Source organism: Acinonyx jubatus, chromosome B2 (genome assembly GCF_027475565.1).
Source record: "Acinonyx jubatus isolate Ajub_Pintada_27869175 chromosome B2, VMU_Ajub_asm_v1.0, whole genome shotgun sequence".
Lineage (NCBI taxonomy): Eukaryota > Metazoa > Chordata > Mammalia > Carnivora > Felidae > Acinonyx > Acinonyx jubatus.
Genome location: NC_069385.1, coordinates 19,668,829 through 19,692,445, shown reverse-complemented (window position 1 = coordinate 19,692,445; position 23,617 = coordinate 19,668,829). Strand labels below are relative to the sequence as shown.

General features: G+C 38.5%; 1 protein-coding gene across 8 annotated transcripts in view; it reads left to right on the top strand.

Annotated features, from left to right (window-relative positions):
• ADGB (androglobin) overlaps window positions 1-23,617 on the top strand; it is a 164,754-nt gene that overhangs the window by 86,730 nt on the left and 54,407 nt on the right. For 7 of the 8 annotated variants that reach the window (XR_008298287.1, XR_008298286.1, XR_008298285.1 and 4 more), the window contains 10 exons: window positions 2,492-2,525; window positions 3,436-3,619; window positions 4,565-4,628; window positions 8,034-8,136; window positions 10,949-11,090; window positions 12,674-12,788; window positions 15,331-15,498; window positions 20,115-20,250; window positions 20,753-20,890; window positions 22,851-22,944. Coding sequence is in view for 2 of the 8 variants with exons in the window: in XM_027056687.2 (XP_026912488.2) it covers window positions 2,492-2,525; window positions 3,436-3,619; window positions 4,565-4,628; window positions 8,034-8,136; window positions 10,949-11,090; window positions 12,674-12,788; window positions 15,331-15,498; window positions 20,115-20,250; window positions 20,753-20,890; window positions 22,851-22,944 (1,178 nt within the window). In the remaining 6 variants the exon portion in view is untranslated. The remainder of the gene's footprint in view (window positions 1-2,491; window positions 2,526-3,435; window positions 3,620-4,564; window positions 4,629-8,033; window positions 8,137-10,948; window positions 11,091-12,673; window positions 12,789-15,330; window positions 15,499-20,114; window positions 20,251-20,752; window positions 20,891-22,850; window positions 22,945-23,617) is intronic. The other variant, XR_008298288.1, reaches the window with a different exon arrangement.

Sequence of the window (23,617 nt, the reverse complement as noted above, 5' to 3'; positions counted from 1 at the left end):
CATGTGTCATTCATATGTGTGTGTGTATATATATGTAATAGTATATAATATGATGGAATAGTATATATACATATATATGTATATCACATTGTTTATTCATTAAGCCAACAATGGACACTGGGTGCATGATGCTAATATGACCATAGGTATACAAATATCTCCTTGAGACACTGCTTTCAATTCTGTTGGGTTTTTATCCAAACGAGGACTTGTTGAGTCATATATTAAATCAACTTTTATTTTTCAGGAGCTGCAATACTGTTTTTCATTTTATATTCTCACTAGGAGTGCACAAGACTTCCAGTTTCCTCACGTCCTCACCAACACCCATGCCTGTTTATTTATTTATTTTTATAACAGTAGCTATCATAATGGGTATGAGGTTGAATCTCATTATACTTTTGATTTGCATTTCCCTAATGATTAGTGACATTGAGTATCTTTTCATGTGCTTGTTGGTCATTTGTTTATCTTATTTGGGTAAATATCTACTTAAGTCCCTTGCCCATTTTTAAATTAATTCATTTGTTTTCTGTTGTTCTTTACATAAGTTCTCTATATATTCTTGATGCTACCCTTTTCTCGGATGCATCATTTGCAGAATTTTTCTCCCATTCTGTAGGTTGCACTGTATCGATTATGTTCTTTGATGGACAGAATTTTTTTTTTAATTTTTTTTTCAACGTTTATTTATTTTTGGGACAGAGAGAGACAGAGCATGAACGGGGGAGGGGCAGAGAGAGAGGGAGACACTGAATCGGAAACAGGCTCCAGGCTCTGAGCCATCAGCCCAGAGCCCGACGCGGGGCTCGAACTCACGGACCGCGAGATCGTGACCTGGCTGAAGTCGGACGCTTAACCGGCTGCGCCACCCAGGCGCCCCCAGAATTTTTTTATTTTGATGTAGTATGTATTTTTACATTTGTTATTGTTGTGTACTATCACAACCAAGAAACCACTGCAAAATCCAATGTCATGAAGCTTTCCCCCTAGGTCTTCTTCTAAAAGATTTATAGCTTTAATCTCTTTGTCTTTTGTGTCGACTTTGTCATCCAAACTTTCTGTTGAATTTATTCTACTTTCTTATTTTCAGTTTCTAAGAGCTCTCATTCTTGATTGTATTATTTTAAAATTTTTTAAACATTTATTTATTTTTGAGAGACAGAGCACAAGTGGGGAGGGGCAGAGAGACAGAAGGAGACAGAATCCAAAGCAGGCTCCAGGCTCTGAGCCTGACGTGGGGCTCGAACTCACAAACCGTGAGATCATGACCTGAGCTGAAGTTGGAAGCTCAACCAACTGAGCCACCCAGGCTCCCCTCTTGATTGTATTTTTTGAGACATTTCTTATTTGATAGATGGATATTCTCTTATCTGTCTAATATTACCAATTTCAAAAATATATCCTATATAGTTGTTTCTGTTTTCTCTTAATCTTTCCACCCACACCCTTTAGTTTCTTTCTTTGATATAAGACTCCTTCCTTAATTGTCTGGTGATACTCTGCTGCATATACGTGTCTAAAGAATTTATGACATTAAAGAGCTGCTGATTGGAAGTGGCTTTACAGAATGGCTAGAGCTTGTCAGCTGGTAGGGTAATTAATTTAGGATAATTGGGGGTAAGTGCGGTTCATTTGGGACTGGGATTAGCTCCAAATGTAGATCTTGGGGTTTTCCCCTGGCTCTGGTCAGTTTCTCCACTTTAGACTCCTCTAATCTCCCTCCTGGGGTGGACTGGGTCAACGGCGTTGGTATACACTGATCCATAAGTGTTATTGAACCAAGCAGCACAGAGGAGCTGAGAGTTCAAAGTTCAGCATGTGGACTTTCACTTAATTCCTCTCCTATTTGTATAGTAGCTTCTCCTGTTTCCCAAGGTACCTGTGAACCCAGATCCGGAGATTTCTCATTTAATTTTTCCACATGAAGCCATTTCCAGAGTTCTGTTGAGGCAGAAGAAAGTTAGATGCTAATGTTGAAAGGATTTAGGGCAAAGTGGGGATTTGTTCTGTTCCTTAAATAGACATTTAACCCTTTCCTGTGTTTTGATATGAGCCCATATCTCATTCTCTCTGTCTCAGATGCCTGGTAATTGTTTCAGGGGCCCTAAGGCATGGATGGACTTGCTTCTTGGATAAGGATAAGGATAAGGATAAGGATAAGGATAAGGATAAGGATAAGGATAAGGATATTATTGTTTTAATTTAACTTTTATTATAAGATTCGATTATTTAAGAAACTCACATATTCTTTGTTTTAATGTCACAAACTTAAACCCTCAGCCAATTATTTAATTAAATTCACATCTTTGAATTCTAAGGTTGAAAACAAAGTTTCTGCTTTGCCATGCTTTAGTAACTATTGCAGAACTCTGTTTCTTTAATATTTAAAGACAGTATTAACTCTTTTAAAAGCATTGGTGCTTTAGATAACTAACATGTTTTGTTGAATTTAAAAATGGTTTCTTAATGTGTCCCTTTCAATTCACAGGGAAACATTACTTCACAAGTTACACCTGGAAAAGGTAAATTCATAAACTTCTCATGACTTTGAAAAACATCAAAGCACAAAGGGTCTCTGTTTCTTGACAGCTCTTAACTTCCCCTTTTCCTGGCTCTCAGCAGCCTGTCTCCAGTGTCTCCTCTGATGTGTTGAGTCTAATCTACTCTGGGCTAGAAAACCCTGATAATCTCACTGGTTAAATTCACACTTAAAGTCAAAATAAAAGATGATCTGATTAAGGGCCCACGAGTACAGTTCATGTGTTCTAATGCAGGCATGTGATGATCAAAGTGCTGAAACCATTGCCAATTCCTCAGTTCCTAAATGAAGACTTGGCCAATCCTCACATCCAAAAAAGCATTATGTGGCACGTGCATATGTAACATTTTGAGTCAAGAAGTCTATAAGAACTTTGTGACATTACTTGATAGACATAAAACAAGATATAGAAATGACAGACTGTGAGGTGCCATTAAATGGCTCACTGAAGCACGTTTATTGCAATGGCTTTCTCAGGTTGTCCTTTCTTCTGTTGCGTGAGCCTTATAGGAACATGTCTGCCTATGGTAGATTTTAAATACACTAGCTAATTTTAAACAAACTAGCTAATAACTGTATAATCTGTGAAACTGTTATAACTTTATAATCTGTGAAAAATGTACATACGACTTTATGAAAGTGATTCCAAAAGTTCTTAACACTCTGCTATGTGTATGAGTTAGGATTAGATTCCCGAGTGTATGAAAATGTGTCTCTGCATGAACATCCCCAAATCTGAGGCTTGCTGTAAATGATTGTCTCAGGAAATGGATTTTTTTTCTTTCAAAAATAGACTTCAATATGCAAACTCCCTCTATAACTTTCCATACCTCAATAGTTTAATATTTAACAACATAGGTGCAATTGACATGTTTGTCTTCTGCTATGCACAGAAGAGCTAACAGAACTTGGATTAAATGACACAGCTCATCAAGGTGAAGGACTTAGTTTGGAAAGAGATTTAGTCAGCCAGACGACAGCAACACAGGAAAAATCACAGGAGGACCTCCCAACAATAAATAATAGCGTTTCTAAAGAAATATGGTTAGATTTTGAAGACTTCTGTGTATGCTTTCAGTAAGTATGAACTTTTTGTGTGTATTAAATGTGGTGGATATATAAGCCATTAATTTTTAGCTATCATTTAAAGGGATTAAACCAATATTACTCTGGCATTGATATAATAGCAAGAGAAACTGTTAGAAAGAAAGATCGATGAGTTGACTATCCACATAGAACATCAATAGCCGAAACTCAGGCCAGTTTCAGGCCATCCTCAGAGACTTACTTATTGATTAAGATGAAGACTGTTTATTCACTAAGAGAGATCATTTGTGTCCCTTTAAGACAACTAATTCAATACAGTTGTTATGATTTTTTTCCCAGCTTTATTGACGTATAATTGGTAAATAAAATTTTAAGAGATTTAAAATGTACATGGTGATGAATTGATATAAATACACATTGTGAAAGACTCTTCCCATTGAGTTAACGCATCCAACACCTCACACATTTACCAATTTGGGGGGACAGGGTGGGAACATTGAAGTTCTACTCTCTTAGCAAATTTCAGTAACACAATACAGTATTATCAAGTTTAGTCACCCTATGGGATGCCTGCGTGGCTCAGTCGGTTAAGCATCTGACCTGGTTTTGGCTCAGCTCATGATCTCACAGTTTTGTGAAATTGAGCCCAGTATCGGGCTCTGTGCAGGCAGTATAGAGCCTGCTTGGGATTCTCTCTCTCCCCTTCTCTGTGTCCCTTCCCCTCTTGCGCTGTCTCTGTCTCTCTCAAAATAAAGAAATAGAAGCTTAAGATTTTTTTTTTTTAAGTTTAGTCACCATGTTATACATTAGATCCTTGGACCTTATTCATCTTATAAGTGAATGTTTGTATCCATTTACCAACCTCTTCCTATTTTCTACACCCACCCCTGTAATTATTTGATCCTACGATCCTAACGTGTTGTACTAGTCTGTTGCATATGATGGCATTAACCTGTTATAAATAATGTTTTCCAGGAATATATATATTTTTCACAAACCAAGTTCATATTGCCTTAACTTTCAAAAAACAGAATTCAAGGTAAATATATTATTATCTCCTTTCCTTCTCATATGTAAGTTTGTGATTAAATCATGCTAGTGAGAAACACCTTCAAATCTATCAAGCATTTCTAAAATTATGATTATATTAACAAAATCAATTCTTAGAGTCTTCTACTAATCTCTTATCCAGACAATAAGCAAAATTCTGCTACTCATACCTCCAAGTATGAGTCATCTGATTATGTTCAGTCCTGAGCTGTGTTATTATGTGAATTCACATTAAAAGTGCTTGATTTGTGAATAAATGAATCACAAATAAATTCGCTATATTTGATTTAAATTGTTTATTGAAATACATGCTATTCCTACAACAAAAGCACATTTTTACTATAATTTCTGTTGTTTTTGCCCATGGTCTTCCCTCTACCTCGAGTTCATTCTCCATCTTTATTGCCTTCATCAGGCTAATGCTAGAAGTCTTTCAGAGCAGCATGAATGTCCTTGACCCTGTGAGACCTCTTTCCCTGGCCACAGAGTCTAAGTCAAGTACCCTGACTGCATACACTCTGTGTAACCTATGCTTACCCTTCTCCATCCCAACTGCCTGATTGTTTTTCTCTGTGTTCCTCCACCTACCTACCCATTTGATGTCAACATCTTAAGGAGAAAGACTCTGTCCTTTTGTTTACTATTATAATATTGGTCCTAGCATGAGGTAGGAACTCAACCAAAAAAATTATTGAATGAATTAATTAACGAATCTCACATGGAGTGGAATTTTGGGGAAAACTATGAAGCATATTCTGGGAAACTAAATTTAACTGAAACTCTTATGTTGCTTGCATGGGGCCGTTCAAGCCCCCTGCAATAATGCCACATCTCCAGGAGCGGTACACACAGTTGGGGGAAGAAAGATGTCTTGGAGATGGCTTCTCTCATTGCATTTGTACTAGATGAGAATGCCAGCAGAGAAAACCTTTTTTAGCATTTTTCAGGAGGTGCTTTGCAGCTGGTTGTCTGCTCTGAAAGCAAGAATCAAGTCTGTGGTGGTGCCTGTGGGGGAAGGTCATGGGAGAACTGGTCAACCTAGCTTTGGAGTTTATCTATAAAAATACCCAGAGGAATGCTTTGACTTTGTGAAAATAACATAACTGCTAATTGGGAATAAGTGGCCCCAGAGATGTGAGAATAACATACGGTTTACAGGCACTTCGCTGTGTCTCCATATTCACTGTTGGCAATAATAAAATAAAAGTCATTGATAGGTGCCTACTCTGTTGCTGGCCCTGAACTAGGTTTTTTATTGCATTAGCTCCCCATAGCAAACCCTATGAAAGGACTATTATTATCATCGTTTTTCAGGTAAGGAAACTGAGGCAGGTTAAGGCTGAGTAAATTGCCCAAGACCACCACACTGGTAAGTGGCACAAGCATCATGAGAATAAGGTTTGCCTGATGTGAAGCCTGGGACTTTGTCACGAGTACGCCTCTCTCTCGAAGTACACCGGGTTGGTAGCCTGGAGCCAGACTGCCTGGTTTCGAATCCAGGTTTTATTGGAGTGAGACCCTGACTAAGTTAAGTCCACTTTGCCTCAGTTTTCTTTCCTCTAAAATGATTGCAGTAAGAGCCCATTATCCTAGCATTGGGAAAATAATTGAGAGGATGTATGTAAAACACTTAGAAGAGTGCCTACTAAAGGCAAGTGTAAGCAATGTTGCTGTCACTCTTGTCACTAAAGGCACTTTGGTTACGAGTTTTTGTTATACACCACCCTCCTGGGACACATGTGTATCTGTGCAGTAAAATGGCCAACTGATTTTACAAACTGGTGGTAAATATAGATTTTTTTCTCCCTTCCCAAGTCCCAGCTGGGCAAAATAAGATGATAGCAGTTCCTACGAGTCCCTTTAGTCCCCCGATTTGTTTTTTACATCAATGATATGAAAAAACAACAGCTTTTTCTTGGAAGGCATTGGAATTCAAACTTAACAGCCATTAGGATGGCATGGGAGGACGGATTGGTTGTGGGCTCAGGCCAGGCATTCCTGATTTTAGTGGCCATAGGTGATTTTAGTGGCTGAGCCTGAGGCCTCTCCCAGCACATTCCATGGATGTCCCATCAGTGCTCAGTGTGTAGGTGGGATAGGTGCTCCCAAGGTGCCCGGTGCTGACACCAGTGCAGAGTTCCTCTGGGTGGCCTCCATGCCCATCCTGTCCCCAAATTCGCAGGCCCTCAAAAATGACAGCAAATGAGCTCTTTGCAGGAACTCTTCCTCTGGCACGCACACTGGGCTGGCAAATCCAAGCTTCTTTCATGATTTTGGATAGTGAATATTTGAAACAACTGTCTTTATCGCCAACATGTTGCAGCTAAAAGGAAACAAACAAAATAGATGTCAAATGCTTACTATTGAAAGATACTGAGGGAAACATCTTTTAAAACCTAGTTACACTGTATCAAGCATTTCCAGAAATGCTTGTCATCCGATTAAGTAACAAGCCTGCAGTTTTTACAGTATCACTAGAGATTTTTCTTTCATATTTTAATTGTTTTTATATTGTAAAATACTATGAAAGCTTTTAATGTATAATAACATTAAGTTAATTTAACACACTTACCATATACCATCAATCAAAATTATGTGGAAGCACCAAGAATTTGAGAGGCAATAAAAGTGCTACAGTCTCAAAGACCAACCTTGGAGTTGGTAAATAGATAGACTTACTTTTGAATTTCAGCTTTGAACTTGCAAGCTCTGTGACGTTTGGAAAGTTACTTACTCTCTTTGTGTTTCAGTTTCTTCATCCATGATTATGGATATTAATAGTGCCCCTATAGGATGGATTGAGATCATGTGCGTGTAACCCTTCCGTGGCTGTCCTTTAAGGGAAGTTCTGGTTTTACTCAGTACTCTCTTGCATCGTCAAAGCGAAAATCCAGTCTGGTTCATTAGTGTGCGTTGGCTATATTTCTAGAGATCTTGTAAACAAAAGGAAGAAAGGGTTTATATCACATGCCATCCTATAAAATAACCTTGATACATCCCCATTAGACATTTCCATTCTTTGCCACAGTTACTTTGTGTCCTGTCTATTTATCAGAGATCTGTATTTTCTGAGTATTGCCCAGCCTCAAGCCCAGTCTCCTCCATTTGTTATTTCTGAAACAAGCATATCCCTTTTCTTCACTCGTGGAGAAGAGCTTTGACTCTCTCTGGTAGGGAGCCAAACTCACACAGGTCCTATAGACCCAGCTTCTATAGACTATTGCCAGCATTTACTCAGTGTGATTTTCTTCCTATCATTAAAGCTGTAAAGTACTTACTGTGGTGTCTAGAGCACAGTAGGTTCTCTATAAATGTTAGGTAGAATTATTAGAAGTGTGAAATATGGCATTAGTTGACTAATATTAAATTCAATGATTTGTCTGATTTCTCGCAGTTCTCAGATGAACGTGTGTCCTACTATCTGTTTGTGGATAGTCTGAAACCCATTGAACTGCTGGTTTGCTTTTCTGCACTGGTACGATGGGGAGAATCTGGAGGTAAGAGGGCTTTGAGAAAGTTATAGTCTTAAATCCCAGCTCACTTTCATTCAGTCCAGGGGAAATACAAGATTTGGGGGCTCTGGATGAAGGAAACTATTTCCTCTCCAGAGTCTGCAAGAGAGTCACCCTCACACCGCCTCCTAGGATGGTCTTCCTCCTCAGACGTCATGGGTTATGCTCACTCTTACCACCTGCTCCTCTCCTTGTTGCGGTCACATGTTCACCTCTTCAGCATGACTAGCCACTCTGTTTTTCTTTCCACCTTTGCATGTCACCATTCTTGAGTCTTTCAAGATCTATTGAAAAACATGCACTCTTCCTTTGATTTGACAATTCTGAAGATCTTTTCCTCCATCCCACCCTGGCCTTTGTTTTCATGATTACACTTTAGAACTTACCTGCCAGTAACTATATCATCTCAAGCATCCCCATTTCAAGCTCTGACTACACACCCTGACTCTCCAGTCCACTTTCTCTAGAACCCTTGCTTCTACAATCCTTTGACTCCACTGGGACTGCCATCTGTTGACCCTCCCACTTTTCCCTATTCATCTGTCTCCTCGTGTCCTTATTTCTCTCATCCCCCAGTTTCCATGGCCTGTTGTTGTAATTGTAGCCTTGGACATACCTCAGCGTGATTGCTCATCTTTACCCCCTCAACTTACTGTCTTGGCAAAATCCCAATACTGGTTGAATTCAGCCAATGAGCTCTGTATCTTACGTGTGGTGCATCAGAGCACTGATGAATGTGCACCGATTGGATGTGACTGGAGAAAAAATAACCCTATCAGCTAGCCCCACTTTCAACTGAGGACCACAGATTTCAAAATGGCCCCCTAAACACTGCCAACGCTTCCCTGGTTCATGCATTCCTCACTCTCCTCCTCCTGGACGACTATCTCAAACCTTCAGATCTTCTAACAGCTGCTCTCATCCTTGTGTATTTTCAGCTGATGACCTTGCTGCTATTTTCACTGCAGAGAGAGAAAAAATCAGGAATGACCCACTTCATCTTTCCCATAATGAGTTCTCCCCAGTTCTAGTCACCTTCCCTCCTGCTCATGGATGGACTGTTCTTGCTTCTGTCTGAAGCCAGCTCTTTGCACATGTGCATATATGCACAAAACATCATTCTTCAATTCTTTGTCCTGTTTGTTAAAGTTAAATCTGTTTATTTCAAAGCAGATTAAAAAACAGCATCCCCCCCCCCCATCAATCTCATTACCTATGAGGTTTTTAAAAATATTTATTTATTTACTTTTGAGAGAAAGAGAGAGAGAGCAGAGGAGGGGCAGAGAGAGGGGGAAGGAGAAAATCCCAAGCAGGCCCCACACGGGGCTCAATCTCACGAACTGTGAGATCATGACCTGAGCATAAATCAAGAGTTGGACGCTTAACCAACTGAGCCACCCAGGTGCCCCAACTATGGTTTGTTTTTAATCGTGCCTGTAGTTTTATTTTCAAGATAAATTTGGCTAAACAGATCACACTTTCCATTTTAAGGAAAATATGCATAATTGAAAGTTTTCCTGATTTTGATGAATAAAATTCAAAATACTACCTCCTATCTCAAATGAATAAATGTTTTTACTGGATTACCAAGATCAATCTTACTAATTCTATGTAATCCATGAAAAGCTATGGCTTTTATAGAAAAATAAAAGCCTAAACAGCAAAATCAAAGCATCTCTAATTCAAATTTATAATACCTGACACTATGGAGGTTCAATAAAAATTTGCTGAATGCTGGATATTAAATGTCCTGCCAACTTTGATGGCAGGCCTATGATTTTCTACCCAGGTATACCCAGTGGTTAGAACAAGGTCTAGTGTGTATCAGTGGGCAATAAATACTTGTTGAATATTTCCAAACTTTATTGGTATAAGCTTAGTATATCTATTAAGTAAGAGCTCCTAAGCTACACCATGTCCTAAAACATTGAAATTCTATGTGTGTAGAGGTGTTTCAAGTCATGTTGTGCTCTTATATCCTCAGTTTGAGTATTATTGGGAAATAGGGTAAAAATATAGGGTAATATAAGTTCTGGAGATGTAATATACAGTAGGGTGACTATAGGTAATGATACTATATTATATATTTGAAAGTTGCTAAGAGAGAATCTTAAAGGTTCTCATTACAAGAAAAAAAACTGTAATTGTGTGGGGTAAATTTTCATGGTAACCATTTCACAATATATACATGTATCAAATCATTATGCTGTACATCTAAAACTAATACAATGTTGTGTGTCAAGTTTGTTTCAATTAATTAAATTAAATTAAATTAAATTTTTTAATTTAAGAAGTGTTTTGGCCTTAGCTACCCATGAAGAATGCCTGATATTCTTTATTCATTTTCAGAGGAACACTAAATGCTAAAATTAAATTTTTGTTACTGATTTGCTATTTCTACACACAATTAAAGCTAAGAATCCAAAGTAAAAACATAAGCAATAGGATATTTAGACTTCGCTTGGACACTATCTTAGGAGAGCCTCTTAATTTCCCAGATATGTTTCCCCCACCCTTTAAAATTGTACCCAGAGGGATATTGTGATTTCTGCCACAGATAATAAGGTAATCAAAGTGATGGGGATGATTCTGAGGAGGAAAATGGGACAGAGAGGAAAACCTGAATCCCACTTCATATTATTTCCAGTGATTATCTCCCCAGAGTAATTTCTTTGGGCTTTATGAATATTTTCAGAACACCTCTAATTCCTGATATTGTTAGTATCATTACTAGGGTCGTGAAGTGAAGGCCAGCTATACTCTCACAGTCAAATTTTCATATGTTTCCCTTCCCTAGCTTTAACAAAAGACAGCCCCCACGTAGGGCCTGGACTGCTTACAGCGGAACCCCTTTCCTGGAAATCTCTGAAGCCACGAGATCTTGTTCTGAAGATTCATACGTATGCCACCAAGGCTGCGGTGGTCCGGCTGCCTGTTGGGTATGGAGTAACTTCATTTTTCCCACATGAAGAACTTTTGGAAGCCTTGTAAGCTACTGGCTACCTGATAATTAAACAATATGGGATACAGGGTATCGTTTCTGAAAGTGATTTCGTATGAAACAGATCTATCATTATGATTCTTGCGAAAAATAACTCCACGAGCAAATATATATTAAAGAAATGCTGTTCACTGAATCTCCATTTGGAAGACCCATAATTGTCACAGATTAACAATTTCTTTAGTAAAGAATAGGGTTTAAATCAGCATTTCTTAAAATCAATGCATCAAACAATCCTTTTTATTTTCTTCAGAATCTTACATGCCTTGGCAAGAACCATGATTTTATTTAAAAACAGACTTTTGGGGCGCCTGGGTGGCGCAGTCGGTTAAGCGTCCGACTTCAGCCAGGTCACGATCTCGCGGTCCGTGAGTTCGAGCCCCGCGTCGGGCTCTGGGCTGATGGCTTAGAGCCTGGAGCCTGTTTCCAATTCTGTGTCTCCCTCTCTCTCGGCCCCTCCCCCGTTCATGCTTTGTCTCTCTCTGTCCCAAAAATAAAAATAAAACGTTGAAAAAAAAATTTAAAAAAAACAGACTTTTTTCCCTACCAGTCTATAGTTTTACCTTGTGTTTAATATTACCTATAGCTTTATTTTTAATTAAAATAAATTTGGCTCGGCAGATTATATTTTCCATTTTAAATAAAATATGCATAATCAAAAAGTTTTCTTGATTTTGATGAATAAAATTCAAAATATTACCTCATATTTCAGACGAAATGAATATTTGTACTGTATTTCCTAAGATCAATCATGTTAATTCTATGTGATCAATGAAAAGTGATGGCCCTTATGAAAAAAAGCAAAGCCTAAACAGCAAAATCAAATGCTAAAATAATGTATGGCAAGCATCCAATCTTCCCAGGAAATAATAAATTTTAAAACTTCAATATTTCTCACATCTTACCCTGAAAACCCTGGCATAGAGAGGTTCTCCCAGAAGTCATTACTCTGAGTGCTAATCCATTAAGACAACCAAGAACAGGAAATTAATAAAGAACCTCCTTATATGTATCTGGGTGTTTCCCTGCAGGGCCTAACCTATCAACATGTATGTTTTGAACACGCTCTAAGTGCTCAACAATGGGGGGAATGAGTGTCCCTGCTCTCGGTGACACCGCAACCCTGGTAGGAAAGACACAAACAACACACATAAAATTATGCATCTGTGGGAAAGTGACTATGAAATCAACAAAGCCCTATACCACTGTGAATTATTCTTGTTAGTGAAAAATCAGGAGTCACTTGCACTGGGACTGCAGCGTATGGGAGATTCCTCCAGCATGTGCAAGTGCCTCATTTAGCGTAACTATGTTTTATGTGACTAATGAAACATAGATTCCATGATCTCTGATGATTCTTTCAGAGTGAATATCCAAAAGTCTTTATCCCACCAGAGTTAAAGAATTCTACTCTCAGTAATGTGTGACTTCATTTGAGCACAAGCTGTCATCAAACAACCAGCAGAGTCCAGGACTACAACGGGAACCCCTGGGTCCTCATATATTGTTTATTCTCTTTAGGAGACATATGCTTCTCTTCACCGCATACTCCCCCGTGGGGCATTCCATACACATCTGCAGCATGGTGACTTTTGTCACTGGGGACGAAGATGTCGTGCTACCCAACTTTGAGCCGGTAAACTTTAAGCAGTTGTGATTTTTTTGGTGCCTTATTTTCAAAGATTTTGAACTAAATCATAAGCCTATTTTTTGTAATTCAACTTACCCATGTTTTACCTTTTAAAACTGTTAAGTATATTCTGCAAGAAATTCTCTAAAATGACACGTACAATAAATAGCCTACACTCTGCAGGAATGCAAAATAATTTTAGTTTTTCTCCGACAACTGCATTCACTTCTGCTCTGTGGAATCCCCTTTCACCTCTGTTAACATCTCAGGTAGATCCCGTAGCATACTGGTCCTTCGGAATGTATAGAGGATCAGTACAGTCCTTTCCATTACAACTTGAAATTCTGGTATCATTGACTCCTTTTACCCCTTCCTCAGCCTAAGAGATTTGGAGCATTTGTCTCTGGGATTCAGGGTAAGAGGATCCATGGAAAGTCTTGTCACTCTTGTTCATCTCCTCTTTTCTTGGCCTCTTCTTAGTTTCTCTTACACCGCTGTTCTGAAGGTGTCTGAAAGAAGAAACGAGGTAAATGCAACCGGCCACTCCCCTGAGGTCCTGTCTCAGTTTTAGATGTCCTCTAAAAGCCATCCCATTTAGATATGTGGGCCTCTGCTTTGGGGGGACCAATTTGCATGGGGCATTCTCACTGCATAATTCAGTTTTACACCCTCCCCCCATCCCATCTCCATGTAGCACAGCCTCTTATTAGGGAGGCGAGATCCTCTCAGCCAGTCGATAACTCTCTTGGCCAAGGTAGCATCAAGATGATTCAGAAGCAGCTCTTTTGTGCTAATGTTGCTGTGGCCCAGACAGGTTCAGTCATGGATTCTTGCCTCTCTAGGCAGAGATTTTGCAGGATTCCCCTGACGGCCTCCTCTCTGCTGTGCTGTCTCTCTCCAGTCCTCTCCCTCCTGTGCAGTAGAAGAAAGATCAGCAAGCCCACCTTATAAGTACATGTCTCTTATTCCCTTAATTATGTTTATCCTGCTTTTTTAAATTATTTTTTTCATCTTTGTTTTCTTTTCTTAAAAAACAATTCTGCTTTAGGTAGTATGGATTATCCAGTCTGTTTTTTTTTGGTTTTTTGTTTTTTTTTTCTTTAGGTGACTGAACTTCGTAGGTGTCTACTTATTTTGATCTGTGAACTCATCTTTCCCTGGGGTTATAAATTCCTCCATCTTGTAACACCTACTGGGGCTTAAAGTCAGGCCCTATTATTCTTCAGTTTGAATGAGGAAGCAAGAAGCGATAGACCAGTCCAAGAGCAGAAAGATTCAAGCTGCTCAGAGCCGTATGTGATCACTCCCAGTGCTGCCTCTTGACCAGACAACTTTTCTGGTCCTGGCTTCACCTGAGGGGGAAATACCATTGAGAAGAGGCTTTCTGTAGGCTTTGGGAGGTTGGGGAGAAGGTAGTAGGATAGTAAATGCGTTAAGGGGGCGAGTCGGTTGTGTCTGTCTTCATCAGTTCGCCCGAAGCAGCAAATTGGTACTGTCCAGGTATAGCTGCGGGGCCATTCCTCAAAACTTCTGCAGGGAACCAAGGGGCATGATGGCAGCATGGTGCTCCCTAGGAAAGGGGGCAAAAGTAGACCTCACAAGTTTTTGTTCCCACTTCACCCCCTCCGTGCTGTCTCAAAGCACCCTCTACTCTGGGCAGCTCCTCCCCTACCCACCAACTACCCACCACATACCAATCAAGATAATCTGCAAACGCCTTAGGTTTCTCTTTCTCTCTCTCTCTCTACCCCCCATTCCCCACTCTTTGGTTTTGACCTACAGTTTTGCAATTTGACATCCAATTCCTTTTTTTTTTTTTCTTCACAAGCTTTATTGAGGCAAAACAATCAAGCAAAATTGTAAGTTATATAAACTCTACATGCTGGTGATTTTGTATACATAAATATTGTGAAAGGATCCCCATCATCTAGTTAATTAACACAACCATCACCTCACCTCACATACTCATCTTTTTTTTTTTGTGACAACATTCAAGTTCTATTAACAAATATCAATTCTGCAATATAGTGCTATCAACTGTAGTCACTATGTTTTACATTTAGATAGATCTTCAGTGCTTGCTCATATTATAGTTGAAGGTGTGTACCCTTTTGCTAATCTCTCCCAGCTTACCCCCTTATCTTTTTAATCTTCATCACTATCTCCCTGAACTCTTCTCTGCCCATTGGTTCTCCAATCCCACACAATTTTGTCGAACTAATTCCTAGACACCCTTCAGAACTAAATATGGGTATTAATACCATGGAGAAATGTCCCCTGGCTCCCAATGTGAGGTAGGTGTTATTCCTATGTGTTCCCACTACAGCAGGAATCATATCCCTTGTTTTATATCTTTGAGATCACAGCCCCTAGCAAAATGCCTTGAGCAAGTAAGCCCTTCACAAATAACTGTTTAATCAACCATAGAGAAGAGGTTTAATATATTAACAGAAACTAAATTTTTGTAAGCTTAATTACACTTAAGTAAAAAAACAAAAACAAAAACAAAAAAAAAATTGAGGCTGGCTGCTTTGCTTTCCTTTCACAGGAGAGCTACCGATTCACAGAGCAGTCTCTAACAATTTTGAAAGCTGTTGGAAATGTGATTGCTGGTTTCAAAGATAAGGCTAAACTTCCTGTGGCTCTGAAGGATTTACAAACAGCTCACTACCCTATTCCCCTCCACAATAAAGAACTAACAGCACAACACTTCAGGGTAAGTATGTTCAAGTTATGATGTTCTTAGAAGGATACTTTCTGTTTGAAAAAGATATATCTTATATGAGGTGATCCTCCAAATTTAGCCTTTAAAAAGATTTACATGTATTTCAAAGAGGAAGAGAGAGAACTTGCAAGTTTTCTAAAGTGGTGTCTAAGAAAAAGGGAGGGAAAGAGTCTCTTCCTTTATTTTCCATAGAGAGAATTAAGCCTGCTTTTGTTATTTGTATTTGCTCTTATGGTACCTTGTATTCTATCTGGGCAACTCTACTTGGGACGCAACACTCCCAATGGAGAACTGGTCACCTGGGGCATGGGTAACCTACAAGACATGCCTGCTGTGATTTACTCTTGAACCAGTATGATTGCCTCCCTTCAGCGAACTCTGTCATCCACTCTTGAAGGCGATGGCTCCAAATGGCTTAAAGTGGTATCCACCAGCTCTAAAAATAAGCAAATGATTAAATCATCATATGACAAGAAACCTATGGTCTCCACTGCTACAGTCAGCCCTAAGGCTGTGGTTGGTATGCAACATCTCTCTCCTCTACCACTCATTCTAGATTTCCCATTCTTCCAGCCAAAGCCTCAGCTGTTCTAGTTGCCTGGTAGGTAACCTAGACCTTCAATCCTGGTGGGCACAGGACCTTGATTGCCTTACTCTTTTCAGGCTGTGACTAATCATTCACTATGGAAGCACCAAGATGTATCACGATGGGGATGCCTGGGTGGCTCAGTCAGTTAAAGCAGCCAACTTCGGCCCAGGTCATGATCTGGCAGTTTGTGAGTTCGAGCCCCAGGTCAGGTTCTGTGCTGACAGCTCAGAGCCTGGAGCCTGCTTCAGATTCTGTGTCTCCCTCTCTCTCTGCCCCTCCCCAGCTTGCACTCCATCTCTCAAAAATGAGTACACATTAAAAAATTTAAAAAAAAAGTATCAAGACAAATTCAGACATAATTCTTCCTGTCCTCATTATGCAGCAGAAACCCTAGTACTTCATGACAATCAGGGTAAATTCTTCCTCCACCCCATTATATTAATTCCTTTTCCCCTATTTGTATATCAGGATGAGGAGCACAAAGCAAGAAAGCGTGTATCATAATTTAGGTTTATTGCAAATCATACCATGTTCCCTGATGGAAACATTCCCTGCCATCCATCCCTAGGAATTAGGTTCTCCAATTTAGCAAACTACCTGTTGGGACAGAGAACATTAATAATTGCAAATGGGCCACTGGAAATAATGGTGAGAGAGGCCAATCCTACTTCCAATTTTGAATCCCAGGCCTGCATATGTTAGCTTTTACAGATATAGCACTATGTTAGTCTTTGGTCCTGCTCATCTATACCGTGCCCTGGAGGATACTGTGTCAGTTCTGCAAGGTATCATCTCCAGGCTGGCTTCTTAGCTGAGGCTTTTATATGCCATTCCACTTTACCAGGAATCTTATCCACTCTTCCTATGGTATATATTAGGGCATTGAGTCCCAGACATTTCTCAGTTATTAACTCTTCTCTGTAAAATGCGACCCTTGGTCCAAGGGGATGTTAGGCTGGATCCAATGCTTGTAAATCAGATTTTCTGTAATTTCCCTTGGTTAATGGTGCTGACAGAGGCACCAAGGAAAGACAAAGCAAACTCATCATTGAAGTAGGTGTCAATTCTAGTAAGGACAATCACTACCTTTGACAGAAGCCCACTGGAATAAACTTGCCACCAAGTGGCTGACTGGAATCCCCAGAGGATGATATCACATTAAAGTTTCTGCTACCAGCAGGTTAGACAGCTAAGCGTGGGTGAAAAAGAGCTCAAACTATTGGCACCATTCATAGTTCCTGTCCCTGCCATCAATATTACTCATTCATGAGCCTGTTGTTGCTAGGTCAGATCTGATATGTAAGGAAACTTTGTGCATGCATCATTTACACATCTTGATAATGAAACATTTTTATATTTAAAAAAAAACGTTTCTTTTTTTTTTCTTTTTAATGTTTATTTATTTTTGAGAGAGAGAGACAGAGCATGAGTGGAGGAGGGGCAGAGAGAGAGGGAGACACAGAATCCGAAGCAGGCTCCAGGCTCTGAGCTGTCAGCACAGAGCCTGACATGGGGCTTGAACTCATGAACCATGAGATCGTGATATTACATAGTTAATGTGACATTGTTTTCAAAGAGCCATGTCCCATAAATCAATAGATTCCAAATTTGTCTACCATAAACAATTCCAGATAGATCAGGTGCAGCATTCTGTAAGTGTCCCATAGATAAGGACTCTCTCACTAGAAAATAATATCAGTGTATTACTTGAGAGGTCTTTCATTAGCATGTTGATGACAGAAATGGGCCAGGTCATCTGTATTTCCATGGGATACTCACATCTCCTACAGTTCCTTCTCTTTCTTTAGATCCCTATCAAAGTTTATGGCCTTCTAAGCCCTCAGTACATGCAATGGGATAATATTCCCCAAAGCAGAATGTTCTAGCACCAACTCCAGAGAGGACCATCAAGTACTGGCCTCTTTCTTCGTTGCAGTTTCTTATCCTTTGCCTTACTGGGGATGTCTCAGGAAGTCTCATCCTCTGGATCCCTAAAATCTCCACTGATGTAGTGGATCCATGAATTTGTGCAGTGTTTATTCCCCGCTGTCTAGCATGCCTGTGTCTTAATCAGGAAGTCACAATAATGGCCCCTTTCTGCCCACAGGTAGCACAGAGTAATATCCTGTAGAACTCCCAACATGATCAGAGACTCTGCTCGCTCAAACGTAACAGAGAGGAGGAGTATTAGCATAACTGTGTATTTTTCTTATTTTTACATTACATGTTGAAATATTTAGGACATTTTATTAGCGTATCACAGAAAACACATCTAACTCATTTAAGTCATAACAAGTAGTGGGATGTGTTAATTTATGAAAAAGATACAGGGAAATCTTCTTGATAGGAATGACTCAGTGAGGAACTTCAAAGAGGGGATAGACAGCCCTTACAACTTACCTTCTTCATTTTGTTTTCTCTTATCCACATGGTGTCTCTAGCCCTAAGTGCATATCCTGGAAAAACTGGCTCCTGATTTATGTCACTTTTCCGTATGAGGCCAGTTTAGAATGTCTTCATCCTGATTTCCAGTTAGTCAGCCAGAGTAACACTGATTTGCTTAGTTTGGGTTAGATGGTTGCCTGCAGGCTTGCCCACCATTGTCAGCTGATGGGGCAGTTACAAACACAGATTGTAACATTAGGTCCCTGTCTCTCAATATATGGGGAGGGGTGAGGCGTGGTCAGAAAATATAGACGAAGCAGGAAGTACAATAGTCATATGCCTTTGAAGGGCACTGTGTTTCACCAATTCAACGATGTACATTTCTTTTCACACTTCAACATCGGGAGGAAATCACAGTGTGTCTTATAATTGGTGGTTCCTTACAATCACTGCTGGCCAGGTGGCTTTCAGAATTCTCTGCATACACATGGACTTGTTCATAAGAGTTCATATTGTCACCACTTCGGAAGAAATGTGTGTATTGTTTGACAAAAGCCTGATCCTTGGGGGAAGAGAATTAAATGATATTATTGAGCCTCTCAAAGAAACATGAAAGGAGAAAGATTTTCTCCACCCCAGACTGAGCCCCCCCACCCCCAGGGCACAGGGAAAGAGAGAGAGGGAGGGGAGTACCTCAATAAAAGCCACCTTAAACAGTGCCCCAGGTGTATTATATAATCCACCAAGCACATTACTCCCTGCGGACAAATAAATAGCTAAAAGTAAGCCAGCAACAATCTGCTGGGGCTTGCTTATTATTCTTAGTGGCATGACTGGATAAATGGAATCCCTCAGTATATCAAGATAAAAACAACGAAAAATACAAAATCATGTAGGAAAACACGAATGTTAAGTACTTACAAAAAGTGATTTACAAGAGTTTGAATATGAATGTCTTCAGAATACTTAACCAACTTAGGTAGATTATTTTGTTTTTTCATGTATGTTTAAGTGTGATATATGATGAAAAAGCTCTGTGTAAGTAAATCTAAAAAAGCCTTTTCAATAAGAAGTAAATACTCTTAGATGGACATAAGAAAGTGATAAAAACTCTAAACAGCGTATTTTCTTCTTTGGTAGCACATGAAACCATAGTGTGCCTTATAGCAAATGGTGTTATAGAACCAATGAAATATTGTATTTAACTTGGTGAAAAACAAGGGCCATATTTTTCATCTTACACTCTATCTCTTCAACCTGTTATATTTTGATTGAGCATACCTTATAAACATTGTTGTAGCGATTAAGTTTTATGAAATTAGAAACAGATGAGGGACACCTGGCTGGCTCAGTCAGTGGAGCATGTGACTCTTGATCTCAGGGTAAGGGTTCAAGCTCCACTTTGGGTATAGAGATTACTTTAAAAAAAATTTAAGAAAATGAAATAGATGATACATAATTTTGAGCTCTTACTGAGTGAATGACATTTGGAAGTCTTCTGTTATATTGTGCTTTTGAAAAAATATGTATTTTTTATTTTTAGAGTATCTAAAGTTCTTTAGAGCCTCTCTGGCTAGGTCATAGGATTTTCTTGGCTTAACAAAAATGTACTAATGTATTTTATCTTTTTCAGGTTTTTCATATTTCTTTATGGCGCTTAATGAAAAAAACTCAACTAACAAAACCTCCTCCCAATTTTAAATTTGCCTTTCGTGCTTTGGTTCTGGATTTAGAGTTACTTGATTCCTCCATGGAAGAGGCTTCTTTAGGTACTGAATAATTTTAGATATTTGTTTGACAAAAGAATTTCTAGCCTTATATAAGATAAATGATTTGAGGAAAGCACCAAGTTTTTGTGACGTGGGTAGACTGTCTATACTGACAGGCAGAGAATTTAAGCCGTGCTCTGGGAAGCCCATGGGCTCCAAGGATCTGCCATGTGTCCCCAAGCTCACAGCCTCAACCCTCCTTTCCTGGCTCCCCCCATGCAATTTTAACACTTCCTTTAAATTTTGAAAGAAACCTCTCACTACTTCCACAGAAGAATGAACAGTGAGTGGCTCACTTAGGTGTCAGTATTTAGTGTTTTTCTTCTCCAGGAAGTTTACATTCTAAGAAAGGACAATGTGCAGAGCACAGTATTAAATATGAAGACAAACTTCTCATTGTGGCACTTTCTATGCCAGGGGACTTTAGCAGTTAAAGGCACGGAAAATTTGGGATGGGATTAAATCTAACCCTCAGTCCAGAGTTTGTTTTTCTCTTGACCAGCGGAATGGGTGGACGTGAAATATTCTGTACCCATAAGTGATAAAGAATATTCTCCTGAGGAAGTAGCAGCAGCGATTAAAATTCAAGCCATGTGGAGAGGGACTTATGTCAGATTACTTATGAAAGCTAGAACACCAGGTATAGTTTTTCTATCACTCATAAAATGAACTTGTGTATGCAAGAATGGATATTTGTGTGTTAATGAAAAGCATTTTGGAGTTCTCCTTCTTTATGACTTGGCTAATTCTTTTTAATTTTGTAAATACTGAAATACCTTGAGATCAGAATGCATGTCAGCTCATTCACTCTCGTGTTTCCAGAATTTGGCACCATGGCTGGCAGAGTAAGCACACCACAGATACGTGCTCAAAGAATGGATGAGTGCATGAATGATCAGCTATGCTTTCCCAGTCCATTATGAGCTCTTTAAAACAATTGTTTCTCTGTACATCTCCAATGCCTAGTAGAATGCTACAGCAGTCAGCTTCAACTAAGTCATGGATGTGTTTACATTTGCAGACCATTTTTCAAAGAAATAAATGAATGAATGAGTAAATGAATGAATTGGATGAAATAAGCTTTCCTGTATCCATGTGACATATACTTAGAAAGCACAGAATGCATTTGAACTGTATTCTATTGAATCAAATTATTTACGTATATATAATGAACTATTTTTGTGAAAACATTTATTTTAACTTTTTATCAGCTTAAAATACAGCATTGCAGAGGTAAAAATCATATTTAACCATTTTTTTCTGCAATTTTTGTTGACACTTCCATGAGAAAAGTCTTATGCCCAATAGAATTAATTCTTTGAATATATTGAAACATTTTGTTATAAAGTGTCTCTATTTGAAGTATTTAATGAGAATGATCAAAATGTTCACATCAGCAGTGAAAACTGCAGCTACACAAATAAACAAATAAACCACATTGTAGGGGCACCTGGGTGACTCAGTTGGTTAAGCGTCCAACTTTGGCTCAGGTCATGATCTCACAGTTTGTGGGTTCGAGCCCCATATGGGGCTCTGTGCTGACAGTGTGGAGACAGTGCTGAGGCTGTTTCGGATTCTCTGTCTCCCTCTCTCTCTCTCTGCCCCTTCCCTGCTCATGTGTGCAAACAGGCATAAATAAATAAAGAAACATTAAAAAAAAACTACATTGTGTAGTTGTGTGATGAAAAAATATACTGTTGCTTGGTTTTGATATTATTCTATTAGAGAAAGTAAAGATAAAAGTATCAAATTAAACATATAGTAAAATATGCATTTTGTTGTCCACATATGCTGTAAAAATTACATTCAAACAATGATTTTCTTTCTCTTTTTAGAGACAGAAACTTGGGCAATTTAATGTTTTAATCATATTTGCATTGCTTTCACTCAGTGGATATTTATTGAATGACTTGGGCACACAGCACTGTTCTAAATTCTGACCTTATTCAAGTCAGTTAAACTGACAGAGTTTCTGCTTTGATGAATATTGTGTTCTAGTTGGGGTAAGCATACAATAGGAAAGTAACTATATTAAGACATCAATTTCAGATACTGTTAAGTACTATGAAGAAATTAGGATAATTTAGGGAAAAAGTCAGGTTCTGGCATGTTAAATTTGAGCCATTTACTATGGATTTCCATTTTTCTTGCCAAATCACCTACTTCTAAACCAATGTGGGTTATGGGATGGAGCTTTAGTGGGATCCCATTATCCACTGTTTATTTATTTATTTTTAGAAAAATGGTTGAATTATTTTTTTCTGACATAAGAGCTTTCATAAGGAACTCTTGGTGTGATAAAAGATCTCCTGATATAAAACTCTTTGGTGAGAATCTTCAATTAGATCAAAGAACACTTCATGATTTTTACCGTAAAGATGAAGTGAAACAGCATATAACAGTGAGCAGAACTGTCGGTGAGGAAGTTTATAGCTTTATATTTTAAACATGATTTTGCTGCTAATAAATCCTATGGCTTTGGACAACACCTTATGAATTTCAATTTCTTTGTTGGTAAAAGGAGGGTTTTGAACAGGATGATCTTTCAGGCATCTTACAGCTTTTATTTTTTAATTATTTTAATTTTTAATTATTTTTAGACACAAAGGAAAATACCAGCGTTGCAGATATGCTTCAGAGAGTTTGGGCTATATTGGAGCTGAATATAGAACAGTATGCAATTTCTCTCTTAAGGTAAAGCAGTAAATGGATTTTCTTATTACAGAATCTTTGTGTCCTGCAAATTCCTATTCAAATGCGACCATGTTCAGTGAGTTTCCATAATCACACACCACTGCTTCCAAACTTCCACGATATTTTGTCTGAAACATTTCTATGCTACTTACTATTTTTGGTTTGTATCAATTATTCTTGACTAAAATTCTAGGCAGAAAGCCTCTGTTCTCTTGAGCAAAGTTTCTTCAAGTCTTGTGGTGCTGAGATGACCAAGATCAGAGTTGCTGGGGGAGGGGATTCCAGAAAACAATTACAATTGTCATTTGAGATGTCTGGAGGGCAACACTAAAAACACACGTAAACCAGAAGTAGACCGAGCCTTAGCTAAACTGTACTATAGCCACAAACTATATTTGAGGGACAAGATAATCTGAACAGAACTAAGAGAAATTATAAATTATATATATATGTATATATATATACAATATATACATGTATATATATGTATATATGTATATATGTATGTATGTATTTGTATATATATGTATATATGGTATATATGTATATATATGTGTATATATATACATGTATATATATATACCATATATATACATATATATGGTATATATATATAATATATACATATATATATTGTGTGTATATATATATATATATATATATATATATAAAA